The 17,339-nt window shown below is 45.3% G+C and overlaps 1 protein-coding gene across 1 annotated transcript in view; it reads right to left on the reverse strand.

Moving 5' to 3' along the window:
• The window catches only part of ZNHIT6 (zinc finger HIT-type containing 6), a 66,531-nt gene that overhangs the window by 32,865 nt on the left and 16,327 nt on the right, over positions 1 to 17,339 (reverse strand). The window contains exons 6-8 of the mRNA XM_090048572.1: positions 10,490 to 10,558; positions 9,305 to 9,385; positions 8,105 to 8,185 (exon numbers count right to left, since the gene is read on the reverse strand). Coding sequence (XP_089904698.1) covers positions 8,105 to 8,185; positions 9,305 to 9,385; positions 10,490 to 10,558 — 231 coding nt within the window. The remainder of the gene's footprint in view (positions 1 to 8,104; positions 8,186 to 9,304; positions 9,386 to 10,489; positions 10,559 to 17,339) is intronic.

Here is a 17,339-nt window from a genome sequence, read left to right on the forward strand (position 1 = left end):
CTACAACCTACTGCTTTTACTGAATTTTTGTAGGAAAAAAATCCTGCAAACAAATTTGCTATACTCAATGTTAAAATTAACAAAATGGTATCAGAAAATACCATATGAACAATTTATTATCAGCTTCCTCAAGCATTAACCATTGTAGGTATATGCAAATAAAAACCTGTAAGGACTCAGGTAACTCTTCTGATTGAACTATATTGACCATCAAAATAATTAAATTAATATCAATATTTTTGCCTGAAAAATTCTATTCTGGCATCCATCTCAGGAAAATGAGAAGGTGCATTTCCCAAACCAGAATGTATAATTTGGCTGCTGTATTTTTCCTTCCCTTAGTGGAAAAAGCAATAATCTTACCATATGAAGTCACTTTGAAGGCATCTCAAATAAAGGATTAAAGACAGGACATTAATTTATTATGAAGAAAGAAAATACTATTTCTTATAAAAGAATGCAGACTGTAAAACTCATCCAAGAGGCAGAAGTTAAACTCCCCTGGAATGACTTCACCCATGGATGTAAACTGAGCACTCCATAACAACAGGTGACAGAGCAAATCATCCTCAGATGGAAAACTATTTCAGCAGCCTAAAAAAGCAAGTTTTTTCTCAAATCAAGAAGTCCAATCGTTCAGGAAGAATGACATGGACATTTCTTATTCTCCCTCCATCAGACCCCTCGTAAGCTACCTGCCAACTGAGAAACCAGTCAAACAATCTTGCAGCTCTACAGCACTAAGTTATGATGATGGAAGGGTGTGCTTTAGATCACTCAATGACTATTCTAAACAACTAAGGAATAATACACATTCATTCTGAAAGAAATCCAGCAAGCCATTCGCTACCAGGACAGCAGATAACACGAAACAAAAATAAAGGCTCCTCTCAGATAAGAGAGGCCCCAGTAGTGTTACCATCTATCATTAAAAGGAGTAAAAACAGAAAGAAGAAAACAAGTCTAATGTTGTTAACCAATTACTCATGCTAACTATGCAGCAGTGATTTCAGTTAGCTATTATTTCACAGACCTAACTAGGGTTCCGAGAGTTTAAGTAAAAATACATAGTAACTGGCAAACATATACTTCTGAAAAAAAAACCCAACACTTTATAGCCTAACATTTGCTAACAACATACAATCTAAAATAGTCGTTTGCCAGGAGCCAGAGAATGAAACAGCCATAACTAAACCACAAGCTTCTATTTTATAAACATTTTCAGGAAATACTGAAATCCTTCTGTACCATGCTCAGCTTGAAAGTAGAAGCCTAACATTTTATAACCTATAATAATCCTACTTAGATGTTCTCTGAAACACAATTGCATTCCTTTAATGATACATAATTGTAATTATGAAGAGCATCATCTTAAAAGACCCTGCTTAGCCTAAGAGCCTACATCCGATTCGGTATCTTTAAAAGTCCTCTTTCCAATATTTCTCAACAAGGCTTTTTTTGTGACTTTTGAACAATAAACTATTCACAAGGAACTTGATGTACTCTGGTGTGGTCTCCTGGTCCTTCCCCCGCCACCAACATCCCCTCCCAGCTAGGTGGCAAAAGGGCTCCTTCCACACTGCTGAAACAATGCCCAGTTTAATCACAGCCATGGTGGGCAGAGCAGCAGTGGATTACTGGTACGCTGCCCAGGACACAAGAGGCTGTTTAATACTAATCTTACACAGGCATAGATATCCTGGGGGATGAGGGAGAAAACATGGTAACAGTCAGTATTTTTCTCCCTTGCTGCACCCAGCAAGAGCATTGTGAAAGAAACAAGGCTATTCTAGGACTTGATATTTTAACAAACCAACACACTTAAATAAACAGAAAAAAGTTTTAAATATTACACCTGCCTGAACTCCCTAAATGTTGGTTTTACGGTGATGTCGCTCCCTTGAAAATATTATTTTTGTTGTGTACAAAATGCAAACAAGAAAAGAAAGTAATTGACTACAAGGTTCTGATAAACACCCAAAGTTAACCTGGGAAAAATATTCTTCTCATCTCTGTTATAATCATCCTTGTAATCCTAATAAGATCCTGTGTTCTGCTGCTATAGCCTAGAATAGTGGTTCTCAACCTTTTCAGACTCAAGGCACTCCTTGTGAGACTCAAGGCTCCCTTCAAAATATGCCAGCTTTAAGTTTTCACCCATTGTTTGACTACAGTAAAACAACAGAGCAACCTTTTCTGTGGCAAACAATTCTGAAAGATCACAACATGCCAGAAAGTATTTAACCTTCTGGATTTCTGTTTGGGTCTGAAATATGTTTGCATGCCTAACAGTACTAACATTGTGTGGCATCTTGAGGTCTCTTTAAAAGGATCTTGTGGTAACCCTGGCTGCCGTGGCACCCTGATTGCGAATCACTAGCTAGAACCTTGGTTACTACAGCTATGGGGTATGGACATGGGGAGGGGTGGGTCCAGAATTTCCCAAAGTGGGGTACAGAAGCATTAACCCATACTGCAAGGATGGCTGCACCCCCTGCTAGCACAGGCAGACTTTTTTAAGTCCCTAAAGCAAGTGGAAGTCCCTCCTCCCTTCTCTTTACTGCTTAGAGACATGCTACCTCCTCTCATCTTCTTCCTCCTCTCCTACTCACATGCCTGCCTCTTCTGCCTTCTCCACTGATGGGGGGCAGAAGCTCCAGAGACAGCTGGGCTCAGCTGAGGAGGGGAAAGTAGTAACAGCAGGCAAAAGTATTTCCTCCCCACCTTGCTGAGATCAGGCAGCCCCTGTCCATCCTTGCTGCTGTTTGTCCCTGTCCCCAGCTGAGCCTAGCACCTGTGCAGCAGGCAGGAACAGCTCTGGTGCCTCCCTACAGCAGGCAGGACAGGGGAAAGGCAGGCAAGGGGTGGGGTGGGAAGGCTCGGCTTTGAGCAGGAAGGGGAAGGGAGGGAAGACTTTCATCTGCTTTAGGGGCCTTAAAGGTCCCCAGAAGCTCCAGTGGTGCATTACAATCCTAAAGTGGAATGCAGTGACATCACTGCACCCCACCTGGATCCACCTTTGGACACATGTACATTTGGAGTCATTCTAAAGGGCAGCAGCTGTTACTTCCCAATTGTTACATCCTCCAGTCCCAGTGTTCGCTCCCTCCCTCCTCCCCATTGGGATACGCACATCATGCCCCAGGTGCAGCACTTGGAGACTTAGGTTCCCAAGAAGGTGAGCATCCCCCCACTTCCCTTCCCCTATGTTCTCAGAGGCACATTTCCTCCCCTCTCATTCCCCATCTGCCTCCCACTGCTGGTATCCCCTGCTGTCCATATCATCTTGGGGGCAACAGAAGATTCTGCCCCACACTGGCTGGGCTGTGCAGGGGCTACGCTTAGCCCAGAATGGCAACAACAGTAGATGTGTGGGTTTCCTTTCCCCATGCCTGCTCTTGGGCTGATGGGGAACTCTGGTGGGGAGTAGGCAGGAATGGGAACTTGCCCACTTGCTGCAAGTGACCTGGGCTGGGCCATGGCCCTGAGCAACTTGGCTGGAGTGGGACAGGAGCTACCCTTGCCTACAAGGCTGCAGGAAACCAGCAGCGGTAGATGAGGGAGGAAAGAATGGGAGAGGAGGGGACATGCCTCTGAGCATAGGGGGGAAGTGGGGGTGGAATACTTACCTTCTTCAGGACATAAAAAATTCCCAGGTGCTGTTCCTGCCACATAGTTAGAAAGTGGGGCACAGTCATGTCACTGCATGATATGTCACCCACTCTGAATGCACCATAGGCTCCTAATGTAGATGCATCTATACATTATGTCAACAGAGCCTAATCAGCCAGAGGCATAATAGGGCACATGGGCAGCAGCATTTTTACATTCCCCTTCTTACCCACAAAGTGTCTATCCAGCGCTGCTGTCCCAGTCGCTCCCTCCCCTTAGCTACACTACTGGTATCAATGCAGCTTCTGTGTGTGGATGCAGTGTATGTAGCTAACAATTTCCTCACCTCTCCAAACACAAGTTAAACCACCAAAAACCCTCTGCTGTTAACCTAACTGCATCCACACAGCAGTTTTAATGGCATAGCTACGTCAGTTCAAAGGTGCAACTTTTTCCAGTTATCAGCACAGCTATGCCAGCAGGATTTGGTAGAGCACTTCTGGCATTACTGAAGATTTTGTATAAAACAGGACAGTTTAAAATTGATGATGTCCACTAAGTGATGACTTCTTAAATAGTCATCTGAGAGACTTAGCTTCGCTCCTTCCTTAAAGAGGCTGGCTTTCTCTTAAACCTGTCTGCACAGCAGGAAGCCACTTTTGATATCAGCCTGGTTACTTTCCTAGAACCATGCTAAATTTTTCAATCAATTGGTAGGCTTTAATGTCTCTTCACTTTTAGCAAGAGGGTTAATTTTTCAGCTGGTATTACAGAGCTGATCCTTTTGTAATGTAGAAGCCTCTTTCTTTTAAAAAGTATGAATCCATAACATTCATCTCTGTGAATAAAAGTCACCCTTTTTGTCCAAACACTTTGTACCTACACCAGTTATACCTATGATTACAGTAACTAAAACATATTAAAGTGAAAACACTACCTTTTTGCGTTTATTTTTAAACTGTAAACACAAAATGCTAGCACATAAGCAGTTTCATTATTTTGATGGCCAGTTATAATATCAGCTTCTTGCAGCAATTGAACCTCAAAGTACACACTACTCTTCCAGGACTTGCAAAGAAGTCTTATCAGTAAAAGCAAAAAATAAATGGCAAGTTCAGCAGCACACATGCTCCTAGTCAAAGAATAGAACAATACCAACTGGAACATGCTTTTGCTGTTCTCCAACCTGAGCAAAAGACCCCTATTAGCTGAGAAGTCCGCAAAAATATTTTAAAAAGTTTGAATAAAAAATACTTCCCGATTCAAGAAGTCTACGGGCCAACAAGAGGTAAAGTGCTGCTTGACCTGGTATGGCTACTGGGGATGACCTAAATCGGTGACCTAGTGATTGATGGGAAGCTGGGTGACAGCAACCATCCGCTGTAAAGCTGGCAAGTCAGTCAGCAACGCTGAAGTCCTTGACTTCAGGAAAGCCGACTTTGACAAGCTCAGGAGGCTTGTCAGTGAGGCTCTAAGGACCCCAGGGGGAGGGAACTTAGGAAGAGTGGTTGCTCCTCAAGGGAGCGATACTCAATGCACAAGTTAATTCTGTTTCAGCTCGGAGGAGAGGCAGCAAGAGGGCACAGCAGCCCCCCTGACTCTCCAGGGATGTAGCAGACCTCCTGAGGCTAAAAAGAAAGGCCAACAAAGGAAGGAGGATGGGATTCACTTCCAAGGAGGAATATTATGCACTGCTCCAGTCCTGCAGGGAGCAAACCAGGAAAGCCAAGGCTGCAACTGAACTCCAACTAGCTTAAAGCATCAAGGACAATAAAAAGTCCTTTTTCAAATATGGGGGAAACCAGAGGAAAAGCAAGGGCAATGTTGGATCCCTGCTGAACCAGATGGGACAGCTGACAACTGACGCCCAGGAAAAAGCCAGCCTATTAAATGGGTACTTTCCGTGGGTCTTTCGTCAGTCCCACGGGATGCCCATGCCCACTACAGGACAGGGAGGTCCAGGTGAGGGAGATCCCCTCCCCTCCATCAGTGCTGACCTTGTGAAAAGAACACCTTGAGAAACTGGATACCTTCAAGTCAGCCGGCCCTGACGACCTATACCCCAGAGTACTCAAGGAGCTGGCGAGCATCAGAGCCCAGCCCCTGGCACAGATCTTTGAAAACTCCTGGCGCTCTGGTGTAGTGCCCGAACACTGGAAGAAGGCCAATGTGGTGCTGATCTTCAAGAAAGGGATGAAAGTGGATCCGGCTAACTATAGGCCCGTCAGCCTGACTTCTATCCTGGGGAAGGTCTTAGAAAAGTTTATTAAAGAGGCCATCCTTAATGGACTGGCAGATGCCAACATCCTGAGGGACAGCCAGCATGGGTTTGTTGTGGGTAGGTCTTGCCTGACCAATCTCATTTCATTCTACCTCCAGGTGACTTATCGCCTGGACAAGGGAGAAGAGATTGTTGTCATATATCTTGACTTCAAGAAAAGCCTTCAATATGGTATGCCATGATCACCTCTTGGCGAAACTGGCCAATTGTGGCCTTGGGTCCACCATGATCCACTGGCTGGAGAACTGGCTCCATGGTTGGACCCAGAGGGTGATAATTGACAGAAGTCGATTGTCATGGTGCCCTGTGACCAGTGGGGTCCCCCAGGGCTCTGTCCTTGGACCCATATTGTTCAACACCTTCATTAATGATGTGGACATTGGACGCAGAAGCGGACTAGCTAAGTTTGCTGTTGACATCAAACTTTGGGGCAAAGCATCCACACCAGAAGACAGGAGGGCGGTCCAGTCTGACCTGGACAGGCTCAGCAAATGGGCAGATGAGAACCTGATGGTGCTTAACACCAAAAAATGCAAGGTTCTCCACCTGGGAGGAAAAACCTGTTGCATCTTTATAGGCTCGGCAGTGCTATGCTGGCTAGCACTAAGGAAGAAAGAGACTTGGGGGTCATCATTGACCACAAGATGAACATGAGCCTGCAATGCAATGCTGCGGCTAATAAAGCAACCAAAACACTGGCTTGCATCCATAGATGCTTCTCAAGCAAATCCCAGGATGCCATTCTCCCCTTGTACCTGGCCTTGGTGAGGCCGCAGCTGGAGTACTGCGTCCAGTTTTGGGCTCCACAATTCAAAAAGGATGTGGAGAAGCTTGAGAGAGTCCAGAGGAGAGCCACGCGCATGATCAGAGGTCAGAAAACAGACCTTATGTCGACAGGCTGAGAGCCATGGGGCTCTTTAGCCTGGAAAAGCGCATGCTCGGGGTGATGTGATGGCCACCTATAAGTTTATCAGGGGTGACCATCAGTATCTGGGGGAATGTTTGTTCACCAGAGCACCTCAAGGGATGATGAGGTCGAATGGTTATAAACTCCTGCAAGACCGTTTCAGCCTGGACATAAGGAAGAATTTCTTTGCTGTCCAAACCCCCAAGGTCTGGAATAGTCTCCCATCGGAGGGGGTTCAAGCACCTACACTGAACACCTTCAAGAGCAAATTGGATGCTTATCTTGCTGGGATCCTATGACCCCAGCTGACTTCCTGCCCTTTGGGTGTGGGGCTGGACTCGATGATCTTCCAAGGTCCCTTCCAGCCCTGATGTCTATGAAATCTATGAAATCTTACTACTTTAAAAAAAGCAAAATGAAAAATTGGCACATCATATGAAAAGACAGACCTGCTAGCTGTCACTTTAGTGACCAAAGTTACAGATATTAACATGCAGTCTGAGAGAAAACATCAAGAATTTGTAGTTGAATTTTGTCATTCAATTCCAGACTATATAATTCACTCACTCGTGCCTGGAGTTTATGATGAAATGTATCATGGAGGAAATAGGTTGTCCACTTACAACAAACGTAGGGTTGGTGGTTTTTGTTTTTTGGGTTTTTTAATCACCTTAAAAAAAAAGAAGAAGAATAAAGAATGTGTTGCAAAATTTCAGGGACCAGTTAGACGACACTATGCTTGTTACAGATGAAGAAAGGAATGCAGTTTAGGAATTTCAACTAAGAATTACTGGTCAACCACAATACAATATGGTATTAAAGCTAGTACATAACCTTTACAATAAACAGTGACAAGAGGGCTGAGTATTCTAAATAGTTATTCCCAATATGATCGCTACAATTCTTTCTTCAGCTTTTACATTTTTAAATGTTGATGGTTCAAATTTTTTGTAGTCTAGAGCTAGTGCAATAAATCATACAATTCTAAAAACATTTAAAAAGTGTTGCATTCAGAAAAACTGGAGTTTGAAGTCTGACCAGATAATAGTCTTGAGGGAAAAAAAACCAGTGTCCTGGGTTAACTTGGATAAATTTTACACAGGTCTAGACAATGAGTTACTGAAAAGAAAATGAAGTACTATTTTTAATTTCCTGTGTCTCGATTGAAGTGATTTATTCTGAAAGATTACACACACATATGCTAGCCTTTATGACAATACTAATGAGTATGAAACGCATTTAACAAATAATTTTTTCCTAAAAATACACAAACTGAGACTACATACCAAAAATAGATTTCTTACCTGACAGAGTTATGTTGCCTGTTTTCTACTTTCATTAAAATTTGTACATCCGACTCAGGAGACATTGTGTAAATTTTTAATCTGAAAAAGGGAAATGTGTAATAATTGATGGTACCTTACCAGTCATATCAAAAGGCAGTTTAAAGCATCTGTTACTTTTAAGAGACTGTACTTTTTACAAGTCAATAACCAAAACAGTATTCTTGCCCATGAAAATTTGAGCTTCCTGATAGCTATTTTTTTTTGATATTCTATAAAAACGGCTCTGAAACAAAATTGTTTTTCTTTTTTAAGTAACAATGCCATAATTTAAAGTAGGGGTAGGAAAAGTCTGTTCCGTGGACTGGATCAGGCTTGTGGCAGACTCCATTTCCCAGCACCCCTGTGGCAGCAGCTCCTTCTGGCTGCTGCCACTGGACCACCCCCGCTGCCTCGGCACTGTGCACCCCTCACCCACCACCGGAGGCAGGACCCGTGAGGGCAGGGCAGACAGCTGGGAGCAAGACAGGTGGGTCAGGCCACCAGGCTGTGGTGACAGCAAGGGACCGGACCTAGGGCACAGCTGCGATCCACTGCCTGCATGCAGCACGTGTGGATTCTGCAGGCAGGGGCGTGCAGGGAGCAGATCACAGCTCTACCCCAGCTCCGGCCCCTTGTTGTCACAGCCACAAGATCCCGGGTCTTCCCAGCCTCAGAGCAGCTCCCCACACAACTGTGTGCCCTACTTACACCACTGCCTGCTAGTCACCCTGGAGCCCCTGGGGGATGGCCACGACAGTGCAAGCCCTGGTTCTGTGGCCCTGTGCTGTCACAGGCCCGCCACTCCTGGGTTCTTCATGGAGACAGCCAGGAGCTGCATGAGCAGGGGCTGCTGAGAAATGGAGTCTAGCCACCGGCCAGATCTGCCATTTCTCCCACCTGTGACTTAAAGTAATACTAGTAGTCCAAAGACTATCGGGCTATTAATTTCATCTCTACTTTTAAATAATTGATTTTTTTAAAGTTTTACTGATTTAGATTCAACGGCTATTTGATTTCACTCAAAGAGTATTACAGCTGATTTTCTTCACAAGGATGAAGAGTGCATTATTAGATTGTAACTCACTTTTGTGGAGTGTGGAATAAAAGTGGGAAGTTAACCATTAACGAGATTTTTTTTTTTTTAATGGTTTGGGTATTTTAACAATTAATCACACCTACCTTTGACGAATTACAGGATCAGACTCTACTGGATCAACATAATGCTTAAGGATTTCACCTAGCATTTTATCATCTGGCACCCTTTCTCCAAAGAAAAAAAAAAAGGAAAAAGAAAAATAGCAGCATTATAATTTATGACTCATTATGCATGCAGAGAGCAATACGAGATGGACTAGTCTCTGTGGCTATATGTGACAGGACTAAGAGCAATGATCTCAAAACTGAAGCAAGGGAAATTTAGGTTGGATATCAGGAAGAACTCTCTCATTAGGGAAGAGGTTACACATTAGCATAGGCTACCCAAAGAAGTTGCAGAATCTCCATCCTTGGAAGCTTTTAAGAGTAGGTTAGGCAAACAGTTGACAGGATGGTTTAGTCAGGATGATCCTGCCTTGTGCAGGGGACTGGACTAAATGACCTCCTGACATCCCTTCCAGTTCTACTATTTTATTTCATGATTTATGAAAGCCAATTTCAGGAGACTGTATTTACATAATCCTGCCCAGTCCAGTAATACATGCAAGTGGTACATGTGCATCAACATGGCACAAGCAGTTCTAGCACACATTGAAACACTAGAACTTAATTGGCACCTGGAAGGAAAACAGAGAACTTGCTCCTTATTCTCCACTCACCCCTGAAGCTGGAAAGGATATATCCAGTTCCTGCAGCATTAAGCAGGAGAGGAACTACTTCTCAGATTTTTCTATCCCCAAAGTCACATGACAAAAGAATTGATCAATAATGACAGCTGTACTTCTACTTTCATGCAGTTTGTAGTTTCCGTTAGAAGACAAAACGGCAAGCATTCCATCAACCACATTTAAGAGTATGGGTATCTTGCCAGAGAGAGACACGTTTACTATATGGCTCATAAAAAGATGTTGGGAGTGTGGCTAGACACCACTGTATCATCATGCTTGTGAACAAAAAGTATCACGTTTCATATACAAGCTGCACTTTTCAGTGCAAACAAAATATTCAGTTCACACTTTTAGGTGAAACAAAACCAACTTTAAAAAAAAAAAAAAAATCAATCAATCCTAAAGGTCTCTTCACTAAGAGTGAAAAAGAAAGCTTTATTTATTCACATTACTATGTAAAAAGACATGGCTGAAAACATATCAAAATAGTTTGAGAGAAGTTCTTTCAAATGACATGACTCTGTTCATCACATCCAGGTACCTTTGTATTGTGTATTCAGCATGACAGTGGGGAAACACAAGTTTCAGGTGCCAGTAAAATTTCTGTTCCCTAAAGAGAGAAAAGTTGAGCACATTTCAGATGCATTACAAGTATTAGTTGACAACTGTTGCTTATTATTTATATTATGCTAGTGTCTAGAGACTTCAGCCAAGATGATGGCTTTTGTACAGCTAAAAACAAAAGGTTACAACATAAAGCCATTATCCCCATGTTACAAGATATGAATTGACGCACAGAAAAAAAAAAAATGAAGCAATTTACTGGAAGATAGCCCAGGAAGTACTAGGGAATTATTAGGAAGTAGAGACAGAAATTAAACCCAGATCTCCTGAATCCCTTCTAGTCCAGTTCATTAATCATAAGACAAGCTTTGTTCTCTAGCCAGTACAATTACCATATTTTCTTGCATATAACATACCTGCAAATAAGATACGAAGCTTGGTTTTGAACAGCAGAATGAAGAAAAAAAGACCTGGTGTTGAAAATACTGTTAAGTACTGTATGGTGTTTTCTCAGGGAAAGCACAGGCACCTGCAGAAGCAGAACACTGCAGCTGCTCTGTTAACACCCTAGCCACAGGACATTACAAGTGTTGCTGACTAAGAGAAATTGCCTGAGCCCCCTTCACTTCTCAAGCTGAGCTTTGCAGACAGCCAACAGCATCTGCCAGATCAGCTGGAACAGTGGGGGAAAGGCAGACAGAAAGCAGGGCACTTTGCAATGGCGAGCGAGATCACCTAGAGCATTGGGGAGATGCTTCCTTTTGACAGCCAGCCATTCTTCTTAGTTGAGCAGCCAGGGTTTAGGTGGCTCATGGCACTCGTGGCCCCATCCTACCATGTGTCCACACCCACTACCTTCAGTAGGAGAGTGGTGCCATCCCTGTATGAGGCATGCAGGGAGTATTTGAGGGGGGAGCTGTGCAAGGCAGGGCCGTAGGTGGCCTTACACTTCACCTCGTACATCTGAAGCAGCCACAGTGGTGATCACGCCTACCTCTCCCTCAAAGGGCACTGGTCAGCCTGTCAGTGGGCTCTCCTTCAAGCAGAGGTGATGGATGAGTCCCACACAGCGACCGAGATCATGGGGGTCATGAACCGCTTGATGCAGGGGTGCGTCTTGCTGGGCAGGGCAAGCTGACCCGCAGGTTCATGGTCACCAACAATCGGGCCAATACGGGCAAGGCAGTCCATGATGCCAACTTTGTTGGCATCCATTGTGTGGCACACAAGTTCCACCTCACTGTCAGGGATGCATTGGAGGGGGACAGGGCTGCCGGTGAAGGCGCCAGCACCAGGCTCATTTCCAAAGGCAGGGAGGTGACAGGTTACTTCCACCAGAACAGAGATGCTGCAGGACAAACAAGCAGAGCTGACCGGATATCCCGCAGTACAAAATCATGCAAGATGTAGCCACTCGGTGATAATCCACATACCTGATGCTCGAGGCTGGTGGAGCAACAGGCCATCCATGAGATAGCCTTGCTCGGGGAGATTGGGATCAATGGTTCCCCTCAACAGGGCTGAGTGGGATACCACTTCCCAGATCTTGGTGGTCCTCAAGCCCTTCCTCAAGGCCACTGAGATCCTCAGCGCTGTCGATGCCCTCCTTAGCCAGGTGATCCCCATACAGAGGGAACTTCAAAGCCAAGTGGAGAGCTTCCAGGGGTTTGAATGTTCCTGGCTGGGGCAAGCTGCTGTCACCAGATATGTAGGCACTGGTGAGATGGTTGAAGAAAGGCATCAGGAAATGGCTTATCCCATGAGGTCCAGTACAGTCCATGTGCTGGCTGCCATGTGTGACCCGAGGGTGAAGGGGAGCTTATGCAGAAGCCAAACCCTGAATCAGTGGACGGAGGTGCTGGTGAAGAGAGTCAGGGAGGCAGAACAGCAGAAACGAGGGGATGTGGAAGAGGGGGATCCACTGTCCTATGCTAGCATGCCACCCAACAGCCAGTCTCCTCCTCCACCACAGGCGCTACCAACGTCGGCCAAGGGCATGGCTTCCATGGTGGGGTCCAGAGCCACCAGACCCCACCATCAGGCAGGCAGCCACAAAGGCCTGAGTGCTACCTATCTCAGCAAGGACGTGGAGCTGCTGCTGTGCAACCCCTTGGCCTACTGGGCAAACTGCAGCCAGATGTGGCCAGATCTGGCCACGGTTGTCTGGGAACACCTGTCCTGTCCACCAACTAGTGTTCCAAGAGAGAGGGTGTTCAGCATTGCTGGGGATGTAGTGACACCTCACCACACCTCCCTGGATCCTGGTTTGGTGGAGCAGCTGGTGTTCCTAAAGGTGAACCTCCCATCACTGGGGTTCCCCAAGCTCTAGGTGCCAACAGAGTGAATGCCACCGTCCTCACTCCATCCACACCTTTTTCCTATTTTCATTTTTAAAAAGCCATTTAATGCCCCTCTCTCAGAGCTAGAGGGGGTACTCACTGCATCACCAGCCAGCAGGGGACGAGCATGTCCTTGCTGAGTTCCCATGCCAGAATGAACTTGGAGGTATGGGCTGGGGCTATGGGGAAGAAGGCCCCAGGCCCTGGGCATGACCACTAAAATAGCACTCTGCCAGGGTCAGGGAGGCCTGGTGGGACTGCTGGCGATACGGCAACTTCATAAATGCCAGGACCAAGGATTCCCTGGTGAAAGGCAGGTAGGAGATGCCATAACCTCCAGCTACTACACACACGCACAGAGTCCTGGCTGGGGAAAGTCCAGACCCATCACGTTTTTGACAGGCCTGAGACTTGCTTGTTGCAGTGGAGTTGTGAGGCTCCAGCCTGGGATGCTAGCTTTCGGGCTGAAAAACCCTTTGTTAGGCTGAGTAAACATCTGCAATTGGTGTGTGTGCGCTGTTCCTGGATGGAAGGAATAGTAAAGAAGCCAGAGGCTGGCATACAATGCAGGCAAGAAAGCCAGTCAGTAAAAATGGAAATGGAGGTGTTGGGCGGGGGTGGGGTGGGAGGTGGGGGCATAATATAGCAATGCAGGTAAAAGTGCAGAGGTACTTGGGGAGCCAGATGTCCGGCAGTGAGTCAGAATTCCACTGTCAATATTGAGTCCATGAGTTTCTGTACCTAGGAGGCTGATGAAGTGAAGTTCATAGGCCCGGCTGTGAAAAGTGGTTCCCAACAAAGCACTGTTCTGTCGAAATGGAAGTTGAAACAGAACAGTGCTGTTCTACACAGCCCTAGTAGCAATATAAGTAGGCACTGGGAGGTAATATTTGATAAAATGTGCGCATTATGCTACTGTTCAGGTAGGGGATAAAGCAGGATGGCACCTGAAACTGCCTGGTTTAGAGGCACGAGCTTTCATATGCAATGGCCTACTTTGTCAGGTGCTAGCATGCTAAAGGCATCTGATAAAGTAGACTTTGCCTACAAAAGCTCATGCCTCTGAGCCAGTTAGTCTCTCAGGTGTCACCCTGTCCTACCATCTGCTAACCACCACTCTACCATTCAGACAAGACATTTTATTCTGTGCTCTGATAATGGGGCCTCAGAATGAGATCTGGTTTTCCTTTTATTCTTATTTCAGAAGATGCCTTCACTGAGTGAAAAGGAGCACAAGTGCCTGTCCACACTGGGAATGAGCAGGTTTGCCTTTGGTACGTTTTAACATAAGCAGCAAGAAATAGGGTAGGACTGGGTATCTTCTTTTCCCAGAAGGAAAGAGATGGAAATTGGAACAGAGAACCATTTCTTTGGCAAAGCAAAAGGCTGCTTCTTCTCCAGATATACAGAGAATATATAATAATCTGTTATCTGGGGCTGAAGATCACTTTTTATACAAACACACTGAGATAACTAAGTCGTACTTCTTCCTAATGGGTCCTTGCAAGCAGGACCAGTCCAGGTCCCTGGAAACCTGAAGGGAAGCAATCCATTTAAAACTGCAACTGTATGATCAGAGAGACTCTTTTTAGACATTCATGCTCTCAGCTAACCTATGGATTAGTTGAAGGGCTATCAATAGGGGAAGTCTGAACACCAAAGTTAGATATTTGATTCCCTGCCAAAAAAGTCATACTGTTTGGGAAAAAGGAAATACTAATTTTTTCACAGTACTACTATTCAAATGAGCTTGGGTGATTCACTTCACTTCTTTTAAAAATCACTCTGATCTGAAAATAAACAAGAACTGTTATGCAGAAAGGAATTAGCAAGGTAAAGTAAAAAACAGAGCTTAGAATTGGAGGGCATCTTTCAGACTTAACCAAGATATTAAGTCATCATGCACTATAAGGCTTTCATAGCAAGTTTGAATAACTAGAAAAAAATTCTACTACACTGTTACTATCTCCATTGCAAAGCACCCCTTAACATCAGCAAATTCTGTAAGTTAAGGTGATAGGACTGTTCATAGCAGATATTGCCGCAAGAAAGCCTAAAGCAGATTCATAACTAGTTAATATTAAAACCAAGGAACTTGGGTCCATATTCGACTGACTTCATTTTCTGTTATGACTCAGTTGGGTAATACAGTCTTCAAATATAATTGACATGTACTGTGCTCATTTTGTATATGATACAATTAAAATCACAAAAGTCAACTGAAGTTGAGCAACAAATCACTACTGGAAGTGCCCCATGCCATTAAGCTACCATGGCATGCCACTTTGTGGTTGTTTTAAATACCAAAGTAATGATTCTAAAGCTACCAAATAGCATAGTTTTGGATGAGATAAAGCACACTCTTGATGTCAGCAAAAGCAATGCCATAGTCTATTCCAGCAATATTCAGATTTAACTTCCTATTGTGGGTATTTAAAGCAGGAACACACAGTATTCTAAGCCCAAATAAAATATATTGAACTGTCTCGCTCCAAAGTAGGCAATCTGATTTTCAGTTATTCAAGCTTGTTAGTAGATACTGTTTTCCCTAAACAAATATTCCCCTCACCTGACCCAAATTATTTAATATTTGCATTTTTCTTCACTAATTTCTTTATACATGTATATAAGCTATTTTTTCTGCAGGCCACAAACACCAAGACTGTTGTCATTTTGAAACTTTAAATACTTCAGGTACTCCAACAATATGGTGGCAGCAGCTAGATAAATAAAAAACAGGATAATAGTCCCTTCCTGGTAGGATCTTTTGGATGTTATAGGCAGTGTGTAGGTGAGATGAGGGGCATGCGTGCACAACATTTTAAAGCGGCCTTAATGATTTTGCACCGATTTAATGGTGGCGGTGTTTGCATACATTGGCAGAGTATTGTGAATTAATTACAGCCGCTGTAGGAAATTCAGCAGCATAATGCAATGAGCCTGATCTATTCCCGCCCCCCACTGGAGCCTGCCTGCCTCAGCTGCGCAGGGGCCCGGTGCTTCCCTCCTCAACTGCAGTGCCCCCCAGGACCGACTGAGCTGGGTGCCTGCGGGCTGGTGGCTGCCACTGCTGCAGAGGGAAGCACCAGCCCGCCTGCCCGTCCCCCCCAGCCCAGGGACCACTCCACCAGCCGGCAACTCACCCTCCCCTTCCTGCTGCTAAAGAGGCAGGTAAGTCAGCAGGGTGTGTGCATGATACAGGGGTTTAAAGGGCCCTAAACTGAAGCGGTGTTTTTAAAAACCCACTGACTCAAGAAGTCTATGGGGCAACGAGAAGCAAAGCGCTGCTCAACCTGGTACTGGCTACGGGGGACGACCTAATCGGCGACCTAGTGATCGATGGGAAGCTGGGTGACAGCGACCACGAGCTGATCACCTTCACCATCTGCCACAAAGCTGGCAAGTCAGTCAGCAACACAGAAGTCCTTGACTTCAGAAAAGCCGACTTTGACAAGCTCAAGAGGCTAGTCGGTCAGGCCCTTAGGGACCATGACCCAGGGAGATGGGAGTTCAAGAAGAGTGGTTGCTTCTCAAGGAAGCGATCCTCAATGCACAAGCTAAATCTATCCCAACATGGAGGAAAGGCAGCAAGAAGGCACAGCAGCCCTCCTGGCTCTCCAGGGACCTAGCGAACCTCCTGCGGCTAAAAAGGAAAGCCTACAAAGGATGGAAGACGGGATTCACCTCCAAAGAGGATTATTCTGCACTAGTCCAGTTCTGCAGGGAGCAAACCAGGAAAGCCAAGGCTGCAACTGAACTCCAACTAGCTTCAAGCATCAAGGATGATAAAAAGTTTTCAGATATGTGGGGAGCCGGAGGAAAAGCAAGGGCAATGTTGGACCCCTGCTAAACCAGATGGAGCAACTGACAACTGACGCCCAGGAAAAAGCCAACCTATTAAATAGTCTTTCATCAGTCCCATGGGACGCCCATGCCTGCTATGGCACAGGGAGATCCGGGCGATGAGGATCCCCTACCCTCCATAAATGCTGACCTCGTGAAGGAACATCTTGAGAAGCTGGATACCTTCAAGTCAGCCGGCCCTGACAATCTGCACCCCAGGGTACTCAAGGAGCTGGAGAGCGTCATAGCCCAGCCCCTGGCATGGATCTTTGAAAACTCCTGGTGCTCTGGTGTAGTGCCCGAAGACTGGAAGAAGGCCAACGTGGTGCCGATCTTCAAGAAAGGGAGGAGAGTGGATCCGGCTAACTACAGGCCCATTAGCCTGACTTCTATCCTGGGGAAGATCTTAGAAAAAGTTTATTAAGGAGGCCATCCTTGAGGGACTGGCCCAGGCTAACATCCCAAAGGATAGCCAGCACGGGTTTGTTGCGGGTAGGTCTTGTTTGACCAATCTCATTTCCTTCTATGACCAGGTGACCTATCACCTGGACGAGGGAGAAGAGATTGATGTCATATATCCTGACTTCAAAAAAGCTTTTGATCTGGTATCCCATGATCGCCTCTTGGCCAAACTGGCCAGTTGTG

This window comes from Crocodylus siamensis, chromosome 5 (genome assembly GCF_052110815.1).
Source record: "Crocodylus siamensis isolate JL-2025a chromosome 5, ASM5211081v1, whole genome shotgun sequence".
Lineage (NCBI taxonomy): Eukaryota > Metazoa > Chordata > Crocodylia > Crocodylidae > Crocodylus > Crocodylus siamensis.